General features: G+C 56.5%; 8 protein-coding genes across 8 annotated transcripts; 6 read left to right on the top strand and 2 right to left on the bottom strand.

The window, feature by feature from the left end:
* Positions 1-32: 32 nt before the first annotated feature.
* PHSY_000874 (hypothetical protein) lies at positions 33-491 on the top strand (the record flags this gene model as incomplete). Its single annotated transcript, XM_012331506.1, has 1 exon — positions 33-491. One exon carries the CDS (start codon positions 33-35, stop codon positions 489-491), a length of 459 nt encoding a protein of 152 aa, XP_012186896.1.
* Positions 492-1642: 1151 nt separating this feature from the next.
* PHSY_000873 (hypothetical protein) lies at positions 1643-1849 on the top strand (the record flags this gene model as incomplete). The annotated part of the gene is made up of 1 exon (XM_012331505.1): positions 1643-1849. One exon carries the CDS (start codon positions 1643-1645, stop codon positions 1847-1849), a length of 207 nt encoding a protein of 68 aa, XP_012186895.1.
* Positions 1850-2275: 426 nt separating this feature from the next.
* PHSY_000872 (hypothetical protein) lies at positions 2276-6835 on the top strand (the record flags this gene model as incomplete). Its single annotated transcript, XM_012331504.1, has 1 exon — positions 2276-6835. One exon carries the CDS (start codon positions 2276-2278, stop codon positions 6833-6835), a length of 4560 nt encoding a protein of 1519 aa, XP_012186894.1.
* Positions 6836-6924: 89 nt separating this feature from the next.
* PHSY_000871 (hypothetical protein) lies at positions 6925-8586 on the bottom strand (the record flags this gene model as incomplete). Its single annotated transcript, XM_012331503.1, has 1 exon — positions 6925-8586. The coding sequence occupies one exon, from the start codon at positions 8584-8586 to the stop codon at positions 6925-6927; it is 1662 nt and encodes a 553-aa protein (XP_012186893.1).
* Positions 8587-9361: 775 nt separating this feature from the next.
* Positions 9362-11235, top strand: PHSY_000870 (monocarboxylate permease-like protein; the record flags this gene model as incomplete). Its single annotated transcript, XM_012331502.1, has 2 exons — positions 9362-9450; positions 9528-11235. 2 exons carry the CDS (start codon positions 9362-9364, stop codon positions 11233-11235), a joined length of 1797 nt encoding a protein of 598 aa, XP_012186892.1.
* A 77-nt stretch (positions 11236-11312) lies between these two features.
* On the bottom strand, positions 11313-12287 carry PHSY_000869 (alpha/beta hydrolase; the record flags this gene model as incomplete). The annotated part of the gene is made up of 1 exon (XM_012331501.1): positions 11313-12287. The coding sequence occupies one exon, from the start codon at positions 12285-12287 to the stop codon at positions 11313-11315; it is 975 nt and encodes a 324-aa protein (XP_012186891.1).
* Positions 12288-12646: 359 nt separating this feature from the next.
* Positions 12647-18034, top strand: PHSY_000868 (hypothetical protein; the record flags this gene model as incomplete). Its single annotated transcript, XM_012331500.1, has 1 exon — positions 12647-18034. The coding sequence occupies one exon, from the start codon at positions 12647-12649 to the stop codon at positions 18032-18034; it is 5388 nt and encodes a 1795-aa protein (XP_012186890.1).
* Positions 18035-19096: 1062 nt separating this feature from the next.
* Positions 19097-22168, top strand: PHSY_000867 (chitin synthase; the record flags this gene model as incomplete). Its single annotated transcript, XM_012331499.1, has 1 exon — positions 19097-22168. One exon carries the CDS (start codon positions 19097-19099, stop codon positions 22166-22168), a length of 3072 nt encoding a protein of 1023 aa, XP_012186889.1.
* Positions 22169-22243: the final 75 nt, after the last annotated feature.

The raw sequence follows: 22243 nt of genomic DNA, 5'->3' as shown, positions 1-22243 counted from the left end.
GGCGAATGAAGTATGCGTTGAGGCAAGAGACGATGCGGACAAGTGCGGAACGGGCAGACGTCATAGGGGGGAAGAGAAACCAGGGGAAGCAATGGAAAGAAAGGAGTGTGAGTAAAGAAAGCGGAGAATCGACGATGACCGCGTCGAGGCAGAGCACGCGGATTGTGGTCACGAAGAGAGAGAGGAAGAGCGGGGAAGAGGACGGGGGGATGTCGATGGTGAAGGATGCCACAAGAATAGGATTGAGGCAGAGTTGGCCTGCCGTGAGGTGCGGGACTGATGATGTGCAAGAAGGAGCGGACAGGAGAGGGAGAAAGATACGCTGGCTGGAAAGGCCGCTGATGACTTACTGGGACAAACAATACGGGCGAGAAAGGCTGGTCCTCGAAGCGACAGATGAAGTGGGGCCCGGTCGGAAGCGGGTAGTGCGATCGATTGAAATGCAAGACGAGCAAGAGACTGTGTCGCGATTCGGAAGGCTTAACGCGTGAGGGCCAGAGCGGCTGTCGGTAAAAGCGACACTAAACCAGACGTGGGCGCATGCAGGGAGGGAGAGCAGGACAGACAAGAGGCGGCCCAAGCAGAAGATAGATGCAGCGGATGCGTGGGTCTGACGCGAAGAGCCACAAAGCGGGTGGGTGGTAGGGAGATGAAGAAGGTCGAATTTGTCGGATGGAAGGATGCAACGGAGCGAAGATGTCGCTGGTTCGATGACAATGGTCGACGGAGACGGAGGAAGATGATTGAGCAAGATGAAGGACGGAAGCAGGCTACAGAACCAGTCTGTGAAGCGGGTCGCTGGCGAGGATGGACTGGTGATTGCTGTATGCTGGGGGAAGAATGACAGAAAACGAGCGTAGTGGGATGGTGTAAGAGGGCGACTGTCGTGAAGCGAAAAGATGAAGAGCTATGGAAGGTGTCGCAGAGAGTGAAGATGAGATGCAGCGGCAGACGTGCCCGAAGCGAGTGTGGTGACAGAGTTCGACGAGCCGGCGACGAGCAACGATTACACACGCGAGAGGACGGGTGGGCGGAAGAACCTGAAAGCTGGGAGAGAGGCAGTGAGTGAGATGAGAAGGGGAGTGAGGAGGAGGATATGCTAGGGTGAGGAGGATAGAGAAGGGAAGTGAGATCTGACAACAGTGTAGGACAAGCTCTGTTGAGCCAAGAAGGGCCGAGCTGTTGGAAAGCGTCGAAAGGGCGCCTCGGCGACAAGTCAGCTGTCAAAGAACCGAAAGTGAGCAATGCGGACTCGGTCGCCGAGCCATCCAAAATTCAATATGCAGCACACCACAGCACGGCACTTGAATACACTTGTTCCTTGGCAAGAGCTGCCGTTCGTACAAGAGGAGCAGTGATCCATCTTCGCATGTTGCACTGCGTCGTTGTAGCATAACACAACACAGACACGAGGGGCACAACAATCGAACTTAGCTTACAGTTTGGAGTACCTTGATCAGGTACACATCACACGCAACCGAGATCAACACTAAGACCAACCTGGAATTTCTCTCTCCTTTCGCGCACTTTTGCCTTCTTTCCAGAAGACGCCCACACTGCGACAACGGCGCGACAGCGTGCAACCGACCTGCACATGCACGCGATTTTCCTCGGAAATTGGGCTCAACCAGCAAACGGCAGCATGCAACGTACTTTGAAAAGCGGCGGCAAGCAGCACCACCGACCGAGCCTAGTGGGCTCTGAGGTCCCCAAAATTCTCGTGCCAATCCAAATTGGACCTCGCTTGCATGCTGCGTCCGTGCTGCTGCTGCTGCTGCTGCTGCTGCTGCTCAGGGTGACCATGCCGATGCTGCCAGCTCACCAGCTGCCCCCGTCCTGCTCGCTCTGACAAGTTGCAGTCCAGTTGATGCGGCGCCCTCGGCAGCCAATTGGTGGCAGAGGGGCGATCAGCATGTTTCGGCTGCATGATCTGCTGCACAGTGCATGGCGTTGTACCGTTTTGCACTGCAGGTTAGTACCCTATTGTGCGGTAACGCTTTCCATGCCTCCAGTGCTGGCTGGGCCTTCCCAGGCGCTTGACAAAGAGTGCCGTTGCCAAAGCGCTACACGGGTCGCGATCTGCTGGGCTGAGCTTGAAACATTCTTCGTTCGGTCTTGTCAAGCCTCACCTTCTTCGCGACAACCGTCTCGAAATCCGCGCGGTGTCGATCCTTGGTCACATTGGCTCTCGTTCGGAAAGGTCGGCAAGCTCAAGTTACTGTAGCTTGCATCACAGCACTCTTTGTCAAAGCAAATTTTGTTTTGGAGATAACACATGGACGAAGAACAACAGCAAGGTCTGATCGACATTGGTTACTTGACAACAGTTGAGACCTCAATTTCGAGTACGTGTCAGGTTGTTGTCGGTTCACATCTGCCCCCTCGAAATAATGAAATCCGGAAGACGGAATTCTGCTGCACAGACGTCCTAGCGCTTCGGAAGCTTGCCAGACCGTGCAGCCTTCCGCTACCTCACTCACCAATCTTGACCCATTCCGTACTTCGTAGGATCGACAGACATCCACGGCAGGATCAACTGCGATCCGAGCTCGTCTCCAGCATGTCGATTGAATCGCTGGCCAAGCGTCAACGCACCGGCGATGCGTCCACCAGCTCGACAAAGAGGTCGATACGCAAGGCAATATCCACCGAACAGCGCCAAACGATCCGTCATGCACAGTGCCTCGAGAACGGCATCAGCGCTCTCGATCGTATCGAGACGCTGAGGTCAGGCAAAGCCGATCGACGTCAGATCGCATGGTCGTCTCAGAACATTCTAGCTACCGCCTCCAACACACGACGGTCTTCTACATCATCCAAAATACGGAGCGGACATGTGGTGGTGCAGTATCCGCTCGCATCGTCTTCCAAATCGCCTGTCAAGCCCAGCTGCCTGTATCCAGACTCTGCTCACTTTACATTCAGCTCATCGACTGGGCATTCGCAGCAGGCCGGCGCAGCAATAGCAGCATCTCTTACACGAACCCGGCCTGTGCGATATAACGACCCCACACAGATCTCTTTCAGTCCTTGCGGCTTCTACCTCTGCGCCTACTTCACACCACACCACAGCTCCTCAAAGGCTCATCATCAGCCAAATGCTTCGCAGGTCACATCGGGTCAGGCCGCCACCAGCTCGAACGACCTGGCCGTCCCGCCACTTGCGACCAGCGCAGAGACAGCAGCCCAGATCAGTGGCAACGTGTCTGCATCAGATCCAACAATAGCTGCGTCCCAAGATGCATCCACCAGTATCTTAAACATCACACCGGCAGACCGGCCACCAGCCGTGTTCTGCGTCTGGTCGCGTGCTGACACGGCCGCGCTCAATGACTGGAAGCTGGTTCAGACCGTTCCATGCGACTCCACATCCAGCACGGGCAAAAGGGCCACTTCGTCCAAGTCGGACAATGTTCTCAAGGTAGATGATAAAGGCCGACCTGTTCCTACTGATACACGTCAAACGCCACCATCCGATGGCGGCTCTGTAAGCGGCGCTAGCAGACTCTTTGGCTGCGTCAAGCAAGCGGTCTGGCTCAATCGTCGACGACCTATTGTGCTCAGCCCCGCATCTTCCCCATCAAGTTACTACGGCGCCAGCTCCTTCACCAGGCTCGCTGCACGCGGCCCGAACTGCGTTGCTTCTGCTTCTGCGTCCACCGACAACTCGGGACCCGACCAAGATGTAGCGCTCGTCCTCTTTGGCAATCACGGTCAAGTCACACTCATGTGCTCTCGCAAGACAGACCGAGTAGCCGCAGCCAACTCAAGTCAAAATAGCGAAGACGCTGCCTCTCCCCTTCATGCTCAATCAGCTTTTTTCACCACCACGCTCCATTCTTTGCTCTACACACCTAGTGTTCAGCCGTCGCCCATCACACTTGACTCCGCTCCCGACCTTGGCGGTGACCCCGCCGAAGACGCCACCTCTTACACGTCTCCATTTTCCGCAAATCCATCCGAGGAGGGGCGTCCGTTTGACGATGAGCAAGAATACATCGAGGACGGAAGCCTCACTCATCTCGCTATTGGCATGCCTGCAAACGACTCTGCCCTTCTTGTCGCATCTCGACGGAACACGAGCAGCCCTGCACTCATCGATCTTACAGAGATCACTATTGACCTACGTGCAGAAACTGTAACGATGATCACGCGTCCTTTGCAATCAGCCTCTCTGTCGCTGTCCGATTACGCCCAAGTCAGCGAGTCAGCTGACAACGGTCCATCCGATGGATCTAAGGCACCCGACCTCAGCAGCGACATCACCACCCTCGCTTGGGCCGAAGTCGGCAGCACGGGCTCAAGCAGAGACAACGATGCCAGCAAGTCAGCTGGTCTGCGGCTCGTCGCATGCTCTGCTTACGTGGAAGCATTCGATACCACCGCAGACTCGGCAGCACTCGGCGACACGAGCTCAAACCTTCGTACCAATGTGGCGACTTGGGATCTGACCAAAGTTGAAAACGAGCTCAGCGATGCTTTCGCCTCGCTCGAATGCAGGAAAACGGGTCATGCCCCAAAATGGCTCGATTGGCAGCTTCGCTTTGCTCAGTCCAAGACTTTGAGTAACCAACTGATCACCTCTTTGGTTGCCGATGCTCCCAGCTTGGTCACGGCTGACCTTGCGCTCTTCACGGTCTTAATGCCTACAAGAGGTGAATCAGGGCTGCTGTCCGAGCATGTCGGCTTCGTCGACCTCAACAGCATCGATTTTGGTGAACGGCCTCCATCTTCGGTGCCTGTCCAAGCGCTTTCGCGGTCTTCCGATCCTGTCGTGTCCAGTAATGGGGCACTCTTCGCGATGCTTTCCAGTACGTACGAGGGAGCATCGAATAAGAGCATCGTGCTCAGCAAGCTGCCGTCGTACTTTTCTGCATCGAGTTTGCGGAATGCGAACGGGGCCGCAGAGCAGGTCGAAGAGGACAAGAAGGTGAACGAACTTCGTATGTCGCAGTTCCTCGCCTTGGCGTGCCTGCGCAAGACGGATCCAAGCGACATCAGCAGAGCCTTCGCCGCGGACGCTGCGAGAGAGTCAGCGGCAAAGCTGTTGGTTGAAGTCGGAGACCTTCTCAAGATCACCGAGTCCAAGAGGCAAGATGTGTTGGTCAAGATCGAAGGAGCAACTCAAAAGGGTCCGAGCCATGATTCCAATTCGATTCCGTTCCATCAAGCGCTTCGTCTGCTCAAGATTCGCACAGCCATGGAAGCCGGCCAGGATTCATCGAAATCTGGAGCGCGCCTCGAGCAACTCATCCTCGAACTTGGTCTTTGCTTCCAAGTCTTGCGCCTTGCTCGTGTCAAGACCGAAGTCACTGCGACCCCAACACAGCCAGCAGCAGAAAGCGGCAAGAAGAAAGGCGGCGCCGCTGCTGCAAAAGCCACTGCGCCCGTGGTCGCAAACGAGGCGCGCGAGCGTGTGTACTACCAACTCGAAAGCGTTTGGCCTCTCTTGGCACAGCTGCAGTGGTTCTTGACGCTTTTGGACGACGTCAGCAAGCTCGCCTTGGCGACCTCGGCGGTCTCGGGCGGCGACGCAGGTGCCGGAACTGCCGACAACACCTCAAAGCCGGTCGCTCAGGACAGCTTCGAGTCCGACTTCGTACGCATGCTCAACAAGCCTACGCCGCGTCGACTTGTGCTCCAAATTCTGGCGCACTTCTGCGACTTCCAGGAGTGGGTCGCTAGCACCACCAACAAGGACAACCTGCCGCCTGCGACAGGAATCTCTTTGGGAGACGAGGCGAATCTGTCCTCTTCGACAGGGCTGGCATCGGATGGACGCTTGCTAGCAGTCAGCGAGCAGATGGCGCTGGCTCGTGATGCGCTCCAGCGTGTCGTCGGCGATGCATCCATCGACCTGGCCGACTTTGCGCAGCTTCTCGTCAAGATTGAAGCGGACTCGAGCATCGGTGGCACAGGCGGCACCGCGTCAGGTCCGAACCAGAGCCGGGAATCGGATCGTTTCTGGTGGGCTACGCTCGACGGCAGCAAGCTGGACCCAGCAGGAGGCGCCAGCACGGGCAAGATGGAACAGGATCCGGCCGCAGGTCTTCAAGCAAAGCTGCTCAGCTCGATCGTCGATCCGCAGTCGGGAGCGCTCGTGGACGTGCTGACGCTGTTCGTATCGCCGTCGGACGTGCTGGACGAACGAAGCGTGTTGTACGAGAAGGGTGCGCTGGACGATCGAGCCAGTGACGAGCGGGCGCATGTGAAAGAGTCGGCGTTGGTGAAAGCGCTCTCTGCCATGTCCGCCAAGCGAAGCGATGTCGAGCAGCGTCGCGACATCGTACGCAAAGTATCTCTTTCCCACGCCGTGACGCACAACAGCATCCTCAACGACGCTTCTACCCTTCTGCGAAGTCACCCGACCACGGTCATTCCTGCGTCGGCGGCTTCGCGCTTGCCGCCCGGTGTCGTCGCAGGCAACGATGTCAACTCCGACACCACCTTCGTCCGCGTCTCTGTCATGCGAGCCAAACGTTGCCTCCGATGCCATGCGCTCTCACAAGATCCCATCACCGCGACGTACGCCTTGCTCCCACCACCAGCCTCTGCTATCAACCCAGCAGCCATGATGGTCGATCCCAACCTACCACCGCAAGTCCAGATGCAGTTGCAGATGCAGATGATGCAGATGCAAATGCAACTCCAGCAGCAACAGCAGCAAGGAGGAGCAGCAGTACAGCCGGGTGCGGTCATGCCAACAATGTCGACGCTGTTACCGTTGATGCAGCCACAGCCAAAGTTGCTCAGCATCGAAGTCGGTCAGCAGGGTTCGTCGTTGGACAGGTTCAGGTTCAATTGTCTTTGTGGGGGATCTTGGTGGGTGTTGTAATGCCAGTCCGAAACGCTATACTTTCATGATCCATGTATCGTGCTTCCATCTGCGACCCTTTTTGAACAATGATCATGACCGACTGTGCTTCAGAACGGCAGTGCGCCACTGGACTTGCCCGGATCAAAGTCCCCGAAACACGGCGGAAAACTGCCCACCTCCTTCCCATTGATCCACCTCAACTTACCTGCCTCCTCCACAAACCTCCCAAAGCTAGGTGCTGTGTTCTGTTGAGGCATCGGATCCACCTCTAACCACACCAACTCCGGCAATCGACCCGTGAGATCGCTCCACAGCGCATCGTAGTTTGCGAACGCGCCCGAAATGTCGAGCACGAGTCGAAGGTGGGTCAGCGTTGAGGCGGTGGAGATGAGGGAGAGGGAGAGGGGAGGTTGAGGGGTGATGGGGTAGATGTCGATGTGGGTGAGGCCCTGGAAGGCGGAGGAGCGGAGGAGGGATTGTTGGTGGAAGAGGGATGTTTTGGAGGTGCAGAGGGAGAGGTGTTTGAGACGGGTGTGGGTGGCCGAAGGTGAAGCTGCGTGTGGTGGGTGAGGATCAGGACCGGCGGATGGCGGGGGAGGTGGTGATGGATCGAGATATAGGTGTCTCGCTTGCCGCTTCCTTTCTGGAGTCACACTCTGCAACTCTACCACTGGAATTCCCCTTCGCCCTTCCTCTTCCTCCCCTTCCGGAACCTCTCTCAATTCTTGGTCTTCTCCCTTTCCACCCTCATCCCTCCTCTGCCTCCAAAACACCCCTACCACGCCACTAGGCAACAACGTGCTCTCAAACCCTACCATCTTGAAACTCTCCAACCTCTCCAACCCTTCCATACCCTTATGACCCTGATAAAACGTCCTACCATCCAACTCCAAGCTCCTCAAGCTCGGGGCTAGTACGGACCAAATAGCTGGATTTGGGGCAGCTTCTGCCGACCAGTGTAAGTGATCCAACTGATGCGTTTGCGAAAGATGCATCGATCGAAGAAGCGTCAGGAGGTAGGACTGATCTAGATCCATGTATTTGTCGGGGATAGAGATGTGGATGCTTCTGATGTGAGGAAGAGGATGGCGTAGGCCACCAGCCAGCAGATCAGAGCTGGGGATGGAAGACTTGCGATGTCGTTGAGGAGAGGTGGAACGGACAGAGAGCGTGTCGTAGCTCTTGAGCAGCGCTGCTAAGCGGGGAAGGTGTTGCGGAGTCCGAATGACGATCGTATGCCAGACCAGGGGGACGAGGGTGTTGCGGAAAGCTCGATTGGACGAAGAAAGCGAAAGGAGGGCGTGAAGATTCGAACCGCTGGGTAAGAGTGAGGTGTGCGGCGGGAAGGAGTGCTCGCAGGGGAAGGCTGCGGGTCGCATCTCGGTGCTGCTATGCAGTGGTACGTCGGAGCTGGATACTAGATGTGTGGCTATCTGATAGATGATTTCGGCGGGAAGACTTGGGATCCGAGTCGAGTCTTTGTTCCAACGTGATGCTGAGAGTGACGAGAAATCAGGCCCTGGTGCAGTCTCGATGCCCGAACCAGTAGCGTTGAACCGTCGAGTGTCGTACGGCTTCCCATGGTGCTTCTCATACCCTACCTCCGAGGCAGGGCTTCGAGGTGGATGCCGAGCGTCGAGCAGTTGCGGACCAGGTTGCCTGCTGCTGATGGCGCTCGATACACTAGTCTCTGTTCCCTGCGCCAGACCGAGCGAGTCCATCAATCTCGCCGCATCAGCGATCGACGGCTGTGACGACCAGTCCGTCATTCTGCGTTGCCGTGCGTCGTCTCCATCAACAACGGAATCTCCACTTTTGAAGTTGTCTTCGCTGCGTTCGCTCCTCTACATGCTTGACCCGGATTACTCCTCAGACTTCTGTTTGGAAAGCCTGTCTTTGGAGGACCAGTTGGGCGGGAGGGGAAGTCCAGATGGAATGCTACGTCGGACATTGAGAACCGTGCGTACAAATGTCGTCGATAGCCGGACACGAGAGTGTGTGGAGGTGTCAAGCCGAAAGAATAGCCGAGCATTCTAATATTGTTAGACCGTGTCCGTCCCAGATTACGCCGAAATTTAAGCGGACCTTCGGTTTTGACGGCCTGTCGGAGAGTGCCAACGCGCTTGACGCCGATCCGTATGATAACGAAAAACTTTCCTGCCGAACGCAACGTGCCTTCTTTGTGCACTCATGCTCCTGATAGCTTTCTGAACTGCTCCGTTGTGCTCTGCAACCACACTCGTGGCAGACTGTGTGCGTGCGTTCCTGGAATCGGTGAATTTGCTTCGCGTGGAACCTTTGCGCCCTTGTTTTTTCTCCGAGCTGGTTACGAAAAGGCCCGCCTCCCTCCTCAGAAGCCTTTGGATAGTGCCAAATTCTTCGGATATGACGGTGCGGCCTCAGAATCGTCAGCCCTTCTTTTCACCGAGGCTTTGCGGCTTCTTGCATGATGAGTAGTGGTACATGTGGAAGCCGTGTCTTTTGGTGTGGTGGACACGGGCGACGAGATGTGTAGGGTCCGACTTTTCGGTTGTGTCGGGCGCTATGGTTCTGAGCCGCCCGACGCTGGTCATTGATATCAATGGGTCCCTCTTCCAGCGCTGCCTTGTAGATACATCTGATCATTCTCAACAGTATCTTCATCACCTTCTTCCACACATTCCTGACCATCTTTCACACTTCAGCAGTAGCTTTGTTTCTTGTTCCGAAGGTGCTTCATATTCGTCGACACGATGGTATCTTCACGACCTTCAGCTGAAGAGCTGCGCACGTCGTGCTCTTCATCTTCCACAACGACGATAGCATCCACATCCTCATCACCTCAGTCGAGCTTCGCGTCTGCTGACGCGACAGCGGTCAACACTGCCGCACCTACACGACGAAACAGCATCTCGTGTACCAGTGCTCTTTCTTCGCCTTCCAGCGCCAAGACGCCAGAGCTCAAATCCGACCGCTCACAGCAAGAGGGAGTCTCACCAAAATGTCTCGCCCAGCGTCTACTCGAGCAGAAATACCCTCACGACTTTGCTGCAACCCAAAAGCAGCTTGCTGAAGCAGACGTCGACACCTGCGCCAACACCTTGGTCGCAAACACCCCTCGCGCATCCTTCGACAAGCTCGACCGTCCTCCTTTCTCCAAGCTACAGGATGTCGAAAAGGCAGCTTCCACATCAGATCCAGGTTATGGCCCAGCACCCGATGGTGGACTTCAAGCCTGGCTCGTCGTCGCCGGCACCTTCCTCCTCATCATGACCAACTTCGGTCTCCTCACATCCTACGGTGTCTTTCAAAGCTACTACGTCTCCCGCCAGCTCTCTCACCTCCCTGCATCGACGGTGTCGTGGATCGGAAGTCTGCAGACGTTCATGATCCTCGGTGGCTCCTTCGTGTTCGGCAAGATCTCGGATGACTTTGGTGGTCGGTGGGTGTTGATCTGCGGAAGCTTGGTGACGTTCGTCTCGATGTTGGGTGTTTCGTTCTGTTCGACATTGATACAGTTCATCGTGGTTCAAGGTGTACTGTTCGGGTTGGGAGGAAGTATGCTTTTCTTGCCCGGATGTGCGTTGGTCAACCAGTACTTTGATAAGCGGAAAGGTACGGCTATGTCGGTGATAATCGGAGCGGCCAGTTTCGGAGGCATCATTTGGCCCCTCATCCTGCAGGCGTTGTTCGATATGCCTGGTATCGGGTTCGCTTGGGGTGTCAGGATCGCTGCTTTGCTACTGGCTATTCTTCTCACCATCAGTAACATCCTCATGCGTCCGAGATTGCCACCTACACCGAAACACCTTCGTCAACCATGGTCGCAAGCCGCGATACTCCTGACGCAGGATCCTTCGACGTACACGCTGTTCGTCGTTGGAGTCGCCATTCTGTTCATCAACTTCTTCGTACCCTTCTTCACCATCGCTTCGTACGCCAAGAAGGTCGGATTCACACCTTCCATGGCAACCCACATGGTGGCCATCATGAATGCTGCCAGCATGATCGGTCGTCTGGCCTCGGGCCCGCTGGCGGACAGGTACGGTCGATTCAACGTCTTGTCGTTGTTCGGTTTCGCCAGCTTTGTGTCGTTGGTGCTGTTCTGGCCGATTCCGGGGTTGACGTTGACCAAGGCGGGAGTGGTGACACTGTCCATCACCTACGGATTGGCGTCCGGAGGAAGCATTGCCACGGTGGGATCGTGCGTTGCACAGATTTCGAGAGAGAACGCAGGGGCGAGATTGGGCTTGACTTGGAGTATGGCTGCACCGGGTGCTTTGGTTGGACCGGTCATCAGCACGGCATTGGTGGCCAAAATGGATGGGAGGTACACGGCTTTGGCCATGTGGGCGGCCGGTACGACGCTGATTGGATCGATCGTTATTGCGAGGGTGAGATTCACTCTTGCCGGAGGGAAGTGGAGAGTCAAGGTCTGATCCACACGCACGTAACATCCCGCAACACTCTTTTTAGCATGCTCTATACATTGTATTCTATCTTACATTTGCAAGTTTCACTTCCCAGCACCCAAGAAGTCCAACATGAGCTGCGCCGTAGCTTCAGGATGAGTCAACACGACGAAATGCCCACCGCCTTCGATCACCGCCAGATCGAGCTGTCCAAAGTACTTGACCGTGTTCATCGGAACGACGTCATCCTTGTCACCCCAAATCACCCTCAACTTACTACCAAAATCTCGTACCACGGCACGATGAACATCCTGACTGTTGAAGATCGGACCGTCCTGCAAGCTCGAGGCGAAGCTGAATTTGTAGCCGGGATGATATTGCGCCTGCCACCATGCGAGCGATCCTTTGGGTGGTGTTGGCAGTAAGGGGACGAAGCGGAGGAGTTTTTGAAGAATAAAGTTGGGTAGGAGGTGGGAACGGATGAGTTTGACGGCGGGACGCAGGTCGGCGTTGGGGGTTCCGCCGGCGGGACAGAGGAGGATGAGACGGTCCACGCGCTGTGGGAAGTAGTGTGCAAAGTGAGAGGCGATGGGTCCGCCAAGCGACATTCCGCACAAGTCGAAGCGATCCCAGTGTGGCAGGTGGGCGAGGAGGAGCGCGATCTGGGAGACGAAGAGCGCTGCATCGTGCGTCACTTGGGGAGAGTCGGAGTAGCCTCGACCGAACAGGTCGTAGCACAGGATCCGATAGCCTGCTTTGATCAGGTGAGGCGCGATTAAGCTCCATGCAGGAGAGGGTGTCGAGATGCCGTGTACGAAGAGCAGCTTCTTGCCACCTTCAGGGCCGAACTCGTAGTAGCGGATCTTACCATAAGGTGTGTCGAGATCAGACCCGTTTGGGAAGATGTCGGCAGGATAGGGCGGTTCGTGGATCTTGGCAGGCGCTTTGAGGATCTTGGGATAGTTGGAACGCAGACGAAGGTTGGAGACAAGATAGAGGAAGGAGGCCGTTCCGGCAGCAGCAGCGAGTGCTACCCTCCCATCTTGCAGTCGATCGGTATAGGAAGACAGGAACGACATCGTGGCCGGAAACTTTGGAGGTGATATGGATGAAGGTCGTGACGGTGGCGATGGTGGCGTCGGTGGTGGTGATGACTATCGTTAGGGAGTGGGGTAAGGAACCCGGATGCGGGGCAAAGCGGTCGGGAAGATTGCAGGTCCGGCAAGATGATGAGCGGTTGTACAACGGCAGTAATCGGCTAAACCGGGCCGCGCAACGTAGGCATTCACCACTCTAACACTTTAGACTGAGTTTCTTGATTTGTGAAGGACTGTGCGCACAAACTGACACTTCTGTTGCTTCCATCATATCACACTCCAACCATCACCACCACACTGGCAGTTTCGAATCTGGGCTATCGGCTCGTAGCGTCAGCATCATGACAACTGCGACGCCTCTGTCGCTGCCCTTTGTTCTCGATCAAAGACAGCTTGCGTCCGCGTCAGCGTCACATCGAAGGCGTTGGAAACCGGATCGTCCCAATTATCGAGCCCTCATCACAGCGAATTATTCCAAAGTCAGCGCTGAAGCAGCTGCATCGTCTTATACAGCATCACGTTTTCAGAGCGCGTCCAATCCAACAGCGCCCTCGTTTGATCACGATCAGCTCGAAGCCGACTTGCAGGAATGGGGACTGCCCTCCTTGCCTACCACCTCCAAACTCGCCGCGCCAACTTCGGCGCTCTCCTGGGATGAGAACTCGGCACAAGCTAGCTGTTCCTATCTGCAGAGTGCACACTCGTCTAGAGACTCTGCTGTACCTGCGAGCTTGGAGCAATGGGATCCGTCGATCTCGTTTGCTCCGTACTCGTCCAGCGCCTTGGACCCGATCGATTTCGGACCACGGAACGATTCGAGTCCTTCGACCAAGTACAACCCAGGTATGGGACGCGTCATCGCGATAGGAAGAGACGACGGTACGGTAACCTTGTATCGCGCATATGGCCGTGTAGAGGATTACGAGTCGCTTGCCGACACACTTCATCGACCAGGGGTCGCGGACGACACCTTGCCCGCCTCTGTTTCTGCCTCCGCCAACCTCTCCCATCTCAGTCCGTCCGAGTCACGTCGATCGTCTGATATCTCCAACCCAATTAATCTTCGCAGTCCCGACGTCGATACGCCCTCAATCAGGCTACCCTCCTCGTCCGCATCCAAGTCAATCGTTTCGTCCAGTCGGGAGCCCACCTCATTCCTCTCAACCTTCTCACCCGTCGACCGCTCTCCGTTCACGACACGCTCCATCGTATCCGCCGCTTCGGTCAGCTCGACCGTCGCAACCAATGTTCAGATCGACGAGGGTCTACCAGCCCACAGTCTGCAATCCAACATTAACGCCACTGGCCACACTGCAGGACGAACCTTCGGAGAGCAGGCCGAGGACCGCTTGGAGTTGCAGATGGCCGCTGCGGAGCGCAATGATCACCAGCACGGCGTAGTCGGCGGCGTCATTGAACGGCTTGGTCTCTCATCCCACTCACATTCGCAATCACACTCACACTCCTCCTCGCCGCAACCACGATCCCCTAAGGAGCATTCTCGTCACCAGTCTTCTCATCGCAATCAAACCAGCGAGTCTCGACAGTCACCTATCACACCTCCGAATGGCACACGTTCGGTCGAGGCCCTCGCTGCCGTCTCAGAAGACCGGCCAAGGTCGGATGCCCAGCTTCAGGCTTCCATCCCGCATTCTACCTCAGATGCATGGCTGAACGATCCCAGTCGCGGTACCTTTGGCGAGCTCATGACACTGTACACGCGCGATCGATCTCCTGTTGTCGCGCTTCGACTTGTACCGTTTCCCTCGAAAGGCGATGACCAGCAGGATACAACATTGAAGTCTGGACTCGCCCCTCCAGTCAGCGACAAGACGGTTTTGCTAGTGGTCCAAGAGGCCGGCTTCGTCTCGCTGTGGTCGATCCTGGAGGGCTCTCTTATCTGGCAGACGGACGTTACAAGCGCGTACATCGATGCCACCGACTTCGCATCGCTCGACGTGAGTGGATCACAAACTTCAGCGTCCCTGGGGATGATACATTCGTTCAGCAGACAGCTTCCTGCAGCCATCGGCACACCGCTCACGCGTAGCCCAGCAGGATCCGCACGGGCGTCCCCAAGACCAGCCCCAGCAGGCAGCGATGCTAGTATGAGACGATCAATGCTCCGATCTGCTCTGAGCGCCCCTGATGCGTCGACAAACCCAAGACTGCGCGAATCCCACGGCGTCAAGCTTCACGGCTCAGTCCAGGCTTTAGATTTTCATGGCGCACCCATCGCTCTGCTTTGGGACTCACACTCGTCTTCGGCGATGATGCTAGATCTCTCGGACGGGAGGTTGCTGCTCCATGAGGCCGTCGACGATGTTTTCGCGACCAGCGTACCGAAGCTGAGGCTAGCGGCTGATTCCAAGGAGCAACTCGAACTGTGTTGGTTTAGCGAGACCGATCGCAAGCTCCAGAAGCAGAGCGTTCGGATGCTGTCCAGTACAGGCATATCCCAGACGCAAGGCGATGCCATCAGTCTACCGAATCCTCCTCTCGGCTTCATCTTTGAGGGCAAAGCAGAGGCAACGGGCGCCTCGTGGACTCTCTCCATTGATGACGCGCAAGCAGACTCCGTCCACATTTCAGCCGACCATATTGTGGTGCAGTCGCGGACACGACTTTCGATTCTTAACGCCCGTGACGGGCCTTCCATGTTCGTGCAGGAAGCAACTGACGGTCACTTCAAGGGCATATGTGGATCAAGTCGCGATGGGCAACATCTGCTTGTACAGACCACCTCGGGCCTGGCAAGACTCCGTCTGACGACGACGCGATCGCACCTCGTGGAGCAGCATCACGCCGGTGCGATCAAGGGAAAGGCAGAGTTTTCGTCGCTTCCCGGTCAACCGCCGAGTCGACTCTGTCTCGCTTGGAACTTGCCTGGCTCAGGAGAGCTCCTTGACAAGCTCTTCCTTATACAGCCTCTTTCAGCGCAGCGACCAGAAATGCCTGCAGAAGATGCGGACGCCTCGTCAATATCGAGTGACCTCGCCACCTTCGACCTTGTCACCTCACGCACGGACGACTTGCTCGGTCCTGGTCCGTCAAGGGTAGAAGGGGCGCAGAACAATCATGACGAACATGGATCTGCCAACTCCATTACGGCTATGTTGCCTCTCAGCCTTGAGAGGATATCAGTAGCAAGCTGGGGCGGCCTCAGAATCCTTTCATTGTCGTCCATCGCGGCTGGCGTTCCCAGCGGCCCTGAGAGGGCTGGAAACGACAGGCCCAAGCCAATTTATGGCGGCAGCAACAGTCTGGGTACGGACCACAAAATTTGCCTGCTTCGCTCGGCTGTTGCTCCTCGATCTGGTCAGCGTCTTATCATCGGTGGTACCATGCAAGGCGAGGTCGGGTTCTGGCACGCAAACGTGGCCACGGCACAGGATGGAGCATCAACTTCGTTTCCTCCACTGGAAGCGAAGCTCTCAGTTTCGACCACGCCAGTGGAAGCTCTCGTCGTATTTGGCGATGAGGACAACACCATCCGTCTGCATGGATGCGTCGCCTGCATCTGCGCAGATAGCTCAGTGTCGATCATATTGCTCGAAGGCTTTCGATTGATGTACACGATCCCAGGTCGAGGTGCACGTCTGACCTCGTTAGCATCGCGGGCGGATGAACTATTGTTGACGTACGACGACGACAAGGCCCGCGTTTGGGATCTTCGCTCGCAAGAGCTTCGGCGCAGCATCGCCACAGATCAAGCACAAGCTCTGATCGAAGATGGCAAGGGCTGGTGGACAGTCAAGACCGTCGAGCCGTACAGCCCGTTGCACTCTGGCACCACTGGAGTATTGTCGCAGCTTGCATCTGCGCGCGATGGTGCCGCTGCTTCTTTGCTGGTGGACTTTCGACGTGCGATCGAGGCTGCTGCGCGTGCTGTGCGTGGAAGCGGCCAAGCCGTTGCGAAGGAGGACTTGTCGCAGGCGGCAGCTCGCAGTGGGCAGCCGAGCGGAGCGTCGCCTCAGCCTGCCTTGACAATGCGGACAGAGCCGGATTTCGAACGGACCGAAGGACAAACGTCGGTCGGACTGGGCTCGCCGGCTGCGCGCAAAGCGGTCAACATCATACGGCCCTTGCTACCAACAGTGTTTCCGTCTGGACTTGATGTGGATGTCGACGCAAAGCTTGCAGCGCTGCTGGATCTGGAAGAGCAGTCAGCGTCCGCGTTCGGCGTTGGGCTCCATTCCGCACCTGATGGTCTCGTGGTCAGCGGTACGGATGGTAAGGGTGCGGCAGCTGCAGACACGAAGGCCAAACAGGCGTGGAAGCTCAGTAGCCGACTCACAACGACACGCCTCATTGTGGCGTCTGCGTTGCTGCAAGTGCTGAGCCACATCAGCGAGCTCAGTGGGCTAGCGACAGCTTTGCAAGACTTCGTTCAGGACGAAGCACAACTGTCGACCTTGGTCGGAGTTGGCTTCCGTGGAGTCAGACTCGAGGAGCTGGTACCTTACTGGCTAGACAGCAATTCCGAGCTGCAGACTGCCTGTCGAGCTATGTTTGCAGCTGCCCTTGCGCGCCTCGAGCAGACGGAGCTGGACGAGGTATGCAGTCAATGGCAGGGCTGGCTGACATCAGCAAAGAATGCAGCCCTGCAAACCGCAAAATCGCCCCTCGAGGGCAGACAAGGGCCGAACTCCGTTGAAGGGTCAGAGCTCCGAACACGTGCGCTCGCGCTTGTGGGTAGCATAGCGGTGGAGCGGTACACGAGCCTGTCGCCACGCTTGCTCAAGGACGTCGCTAGCACGATTCACGGCGCCATCGTCTCTGATCGGGGTAGCGAAATGCGAACGCCTCAGGATCTGCAGATGCTTGCGGTGGCAATCGAGCTATGCCGAAGTGGATTCTCCGTGTGGCAGCACTACTTTGATGCGACGGAAGTGGTACGATCGCTGTTCGCGCTCAGCACGTCGACGTCATCCTCCACCTCGTCGACCAGCAAAGCTGATGGCGACTTGCGAACGCTTGCACGAGCCGCGACGCTACAGATCGCGGCCGATAATACGCCGCTGTTCATGACGACGCTCTCGCTGGATATCCTGCACGCACGGTCACCAGCGCACTGCTCGGCAACGATGCGATTGGTGGCATTCATGGTGCGAAAGCGACCGTCTGTTCTGGTTGCCAACCTGCCGAGACTGGCGGAAGCGGTGGTCAAATCGCTGGACCCGACGCACACGACGATGAGGGAAGCTGTAGTCAACGCTGCCACCGTCATGATTTCGGAGCTGGTTTCTACATATCCTAGCGTAAGCTTCTTTGGTGGAGGACAGAGGCTAGCCGTAGGAACGCACGAAGGCGCGGTGATCGTATACGATCTCAAGACAGCCACTCGGCTATATGTGCTGGAAGGACATCGACGGCGTGCGGATGCAGTCAGCTTCAGCCCGGACGGACGCAGACTGGTTACGGTGAGTCTGGAGGAAGGCCGAGTGTTGATCTGGAAAACATCTTCGGGGTTCAGCAGCTTCTTCTCCCCCGGTCAGATGCCGAGGCAGGGCGCAACGGACGCCAAGCTGACGGATGGCGCGTACAGAGCCTTCTTGTTCAACGTGGGTGACCATCAGCAGAAGGGCAGGGTAGAGACGAATCGCGAGGGACAGCTGGGAGAAGAGCAAGACTTCGTGGGCTTTGACAGGATCGGGTTCCAGTGGAACTCGGATCGCAGCGTCAAGGTTCAGATCGGTGAGGCACAGCTGAACATCAGCGTTGAGTAGGAATGCGAATCGGAAGGCTTAGAGCATCAAGTGTTCCGTGCATGCCAGTGTCAAGGCCCGCCAGTCTGCGTCTTCTTAGTTTGTAGGTCATGCGGAGAAAGGAGCTTGAAGTGAGCGGCGGGAACCTTCAAGAAAATAATGTACCGATGTCAGACCGTAACTTCAGAAGCATAATCGAAAAAGTTATAGAAGTGGAAAGCACTGGGAAGAGAAGAGACAGGGGCTCACGACTCTTTCATCTGGACCCTGAAATCCAGCTGCGAGACGCCCCTAACTCCCTTGATCCCTTCGATTGGAAAGTTGGTGTCGAAGAAGCAGGAACTTCGGAGGCTTCCCGCCACGCAATGCCATGCCATGCCATGCCATGCCACCACCTTCTGCGGGCCTGTACATCATCTTGTATGCAGCATCTTCCCATTCCGAATGACCTGCGTAAGAAGGTACCTCATTGATTGCGGCGAGAAGCAGAGTGTGACGTTGGACGGGGCGTAGAAGTGTCAACCAACACGGGCTGTCACCATTTCTTGGTTTTTTTTTTAATTTGGATTCTGTTTTCTGTTGGCGACACTGTGCTGTGGTTCCTCAAAGATCGGCATCGGAGAAAAACAATTCCATTTCTAACTCGAAAATGGCGCAGACCAACACCTCGCTTCGGAACTCAACCTCCTGTCAAGCACAGCAGCAACATCTTCACAAGCAGTGACAGGGAGCTCGTCGACTTTCTACACATGTCGTCCCGCTCCTCGTCGGGCCCCTGTCACCTTTTGGCTGCGACGCTGCTTCTCCGCTCCGCTTGTTCGGCGTACCGCTTCCGCCGCCCACACCCTTCTCATGCTCGTGCGCTCTGTTTGAGTTCCCGCTGCTTCTGCTCGCGCTTTGCATCCACCTTCTATCATTCCCTTCACCATCATCCTCCATCACTGCTGGTCCTTGTCGTTCCTTCTTTTAGAGTCTTTCCTTTTAGCTCCTCACCACCAAAGCAAAGAGAAACATTACCTTTCGACAATCATCTCTATCGTTACCTGATCATCACCATCTCTCTCCGGACACGACTCACACATCATGTCGTACTACTCACGGCCGGCTTCTGCCGCCGCCGGTCACGCGCAAGACGATCAAGACCAATACCCATATTATCCTGACCCGGACCTTATCGTAGGCAGCGGTGCGAACGCATTCATCAACCCATACGAGGCGTCCGCTGCCGCATCCTCTGCTTCGCACGCATCTCCCTTCTCCGACGTCCACGCAGCTACCTCACCCGCATCCATCTTGCCCCTCTCGCACCAGCGGATGTCGTCGCTTCCACCTCAACAGCACATGAGTGTCAGCGTCGATCCAAGAACTTCTCACATGCCCGGTCTCAGCGAGAGCTTCTACAGCCAAGCCGCCAACGCGCTCGCTAGCCCCCCACCTGCCGTTCGAGCGATCAGCCCAGCAGCTCATCTTGCTACGCTTCCAGAATACTCGCAAGCTCCCATGCACGGGTCGGGCGATGGTGGCTATACGTACTACAACCAAGGTGCTGCAGGGCACTACTCTTCGCTCGGACATGGCGAAGGTGATGATGACGAGGACGAGGATGACGCTGCCACAAAGTACTCTCCCAGCTCGGGACACGACGAGAAGTACGAATATGGTCGACCCGATTCGGCGGCAGCCGCAGCAACTTCTCCATACGCACTTGCTAAGGGCAACGGCTACCTGCAGAGCCCCTACGCTCAAGTCGCCTCCAACGAGGAGGACGTCGATGACCCGTACGGAGTCCTTACTCGTGAGGCAGCGTTTGGAGGCGAAGACGGGGAAGGCTACGATCCAAACTCAGCCTATCCTGCCGGAACCGCTTCTGGCTTTGCTGGAGGTGCTGCAGGTCAATTCGGCGACAACCACTTCGATACCCAACACTTTGGTCCAGCTCCCGCCCGAGGCGCCCAACTTCGACGACACAAGACCAAGAAAAACGTCCGCCTCACCAAAGGTAACCTCATCCTCGACTGTCCCGTCCCCACCAAGCTGCAGACCTTCTTGACGCGTCGTGCCGAGGACGAATTCACCACCATGCGCTACTCCGCCGTCACCTGCGATCCAGACGATTTCGCAGCAGAGTCCTTCACTCTCCGCCCCGCTCTCTACAGCCGTCACACCGAGTTGTTCATTGCTATCACCATGTACAATGAAGACGAGGTGCTGTTCTGTCGCACCTTCCACGGTGTCATGAAGAACATCGCACATTTGTGTTCGCGCAACAAGTCGAGGACGTGGGGTAAGGATGGGTGGAAAAAGGTCGTCGTGGCCATCATCTCGGATGGTCGTAAGAAGATCCATCCTCGTGTCTTGGACTGCCTGGCCGCTTTGGGTGTGTACCAAGACGGGGTGGCCAAGAACACCGTCGACGGCAAAGAGGTCAAGGCGCATCTCTACGAGTACACGACTCAGCTCTCGATCGATTCCAACTTGCAATTCAAAGGCGCAGAAAGGGGACTGGTTCCCATGCAGATCATCTTCTGTCTCAAGGAGAAGAACGCCAAAAAGATCAACTCTCATCGATGGTTCTTCAACGCCTTCTGCCCGATCCTGCAGCCCAATGTGACGATCCTGCTCGATGTGGGAACACGTCCGGAGAACAAATCCATTTACTATTTGTGGAAGTCGTTCGATCTCAACTCGAACGTCGCCGGCGCGTGCGGAGAGATCTGCGCCGACACCAAGGGCAAGTGGGGAGTCGGACCCCTGCTGCTCAACCCACTCGTGGCGGCGCAGAATTTCGAATACAAGATCAGCAACATCCTCGACAAGACGACCGAATCCGTCATGGGATACATCTCTGTTCTGCCCGGTGCGTTTTCGGCGTACCGGTACATTGCTTTGCAGAACGACGAGTTCGGTCACGGTCCGCTGGCGAGCTACTTCAAAGGTGAAAACCTGCTCGGAGCGGATGCGGATGTGTTCACTTCCAACATGTACCTTGCCGAGGACAGGATCCTGTGCTTCGAGTTGGCGGCAAAACGTGGATCGGGGTGGGTGCTGAAGTACGTCAAATCGGCTCGTGGAGTCACCGACGTTCCCGAAGGTCTGCCCGAATTCATCAGCCAGCGACGTCGCTGGTTGAACGGCTCCTTCTTCGCCGCCGTCTACGCGCTGTACCACACGGCGCAGTTCATCAAATCCGGCCACAACGTCTGGCGCAAAGCCCTGCTGGTGTTCGAGAGCTTCTACAGCTTCGTCAACATGTGCTTTGCATGGTTCGGTCTCGCCAACTACTACATCTTCTTCCGCATCCTCACCACTTCGCTCGAAGATCCTACGTTCAAGCTCCGCGGTATCGGCGTGTTCAACGTCTTCATGCAGTACATCTACCTGGGTACGGTGGTGGCGAGCTTCATCTTCGCCATGGGAAATCGACCTCAGGGTAGTAAATGGAAGTACTGGGCAGCGGTGGTGATCTTTGCGCTGTTGACGGTGTACATGATGATCGCAGCAGCGTTGTGTCTGATGAAGGTGGTCAAGAGGGTGGAGCACGATGCGATCTATGCGCAGATGGTGGTATCGCTGCTTGCGACGTACGGTGTCTACCTCATCTCCTCGCTCCTCGCCTGCGACCCGCTCCACCTCATCACCTCGTTCCTGCAATACCTCCTCCTCGCACCCACCTACATCAACATCCTCAACATCTACGCCTTTTGCAACCTGCACGACTTCTCCTGGGGCACCAAGGGCGACACCACCGTCTCTGCCGACCTCGGTGCCGTCGTCTCCACCTCCAAGGGAACCGTCGAGATCACGCTCCCCACCGCCCAAGCCGACATCGATACCGCCTACGACGATGCGCTCAACAACCTCCGCACGCGCCCGTTGATCATCCGCGGCGACGCATCCAACGCCGAAAAGGAAGCCAGGCAGATGGACTACTACAAGAACATCCGCACCAACGTCGTCCTCGCCTGGGCACTGAGCAACGGCGTCGTCGCCGCATTCATCCTCAACGGCAATACCAGCGGTACCTTCGCAGACGGTTCGGGCGTAACGAGGACCAAGGTGTACATGGTCCTCGTGCTGGTCTTCGTCGCCGGCATGGCTTGCATCCGCTTCATCGGCAGCACGCTCTACCTCACCATCAGGCTGATCAATGGTTGATCACCCCCCAGCCGGTTCTGATTTTTGCTGTTTTTTTCGCTTTCGCTTCTTCTTTCACCCTCTTTTCACGGTTTC

This window comes from Pseudozyma hubeiensis, assembly GCF_000403515.1.
Source record: "Pseudozyma hubeiensis SY62 DNA, scaffold: PHS12, whole genome shotgun sequence".
NCBI classification, from domain to species: Eukaryota; Fungi; Basidiomycota; class Ustilaginomycetes; order Ustilaginales; family Ustilaginaceae; genus Pseudozyma; species Pseudozyma hubeiensis.
This window is presented reverse-complemented; position numbering and strand designations above follow the sequence as displayed.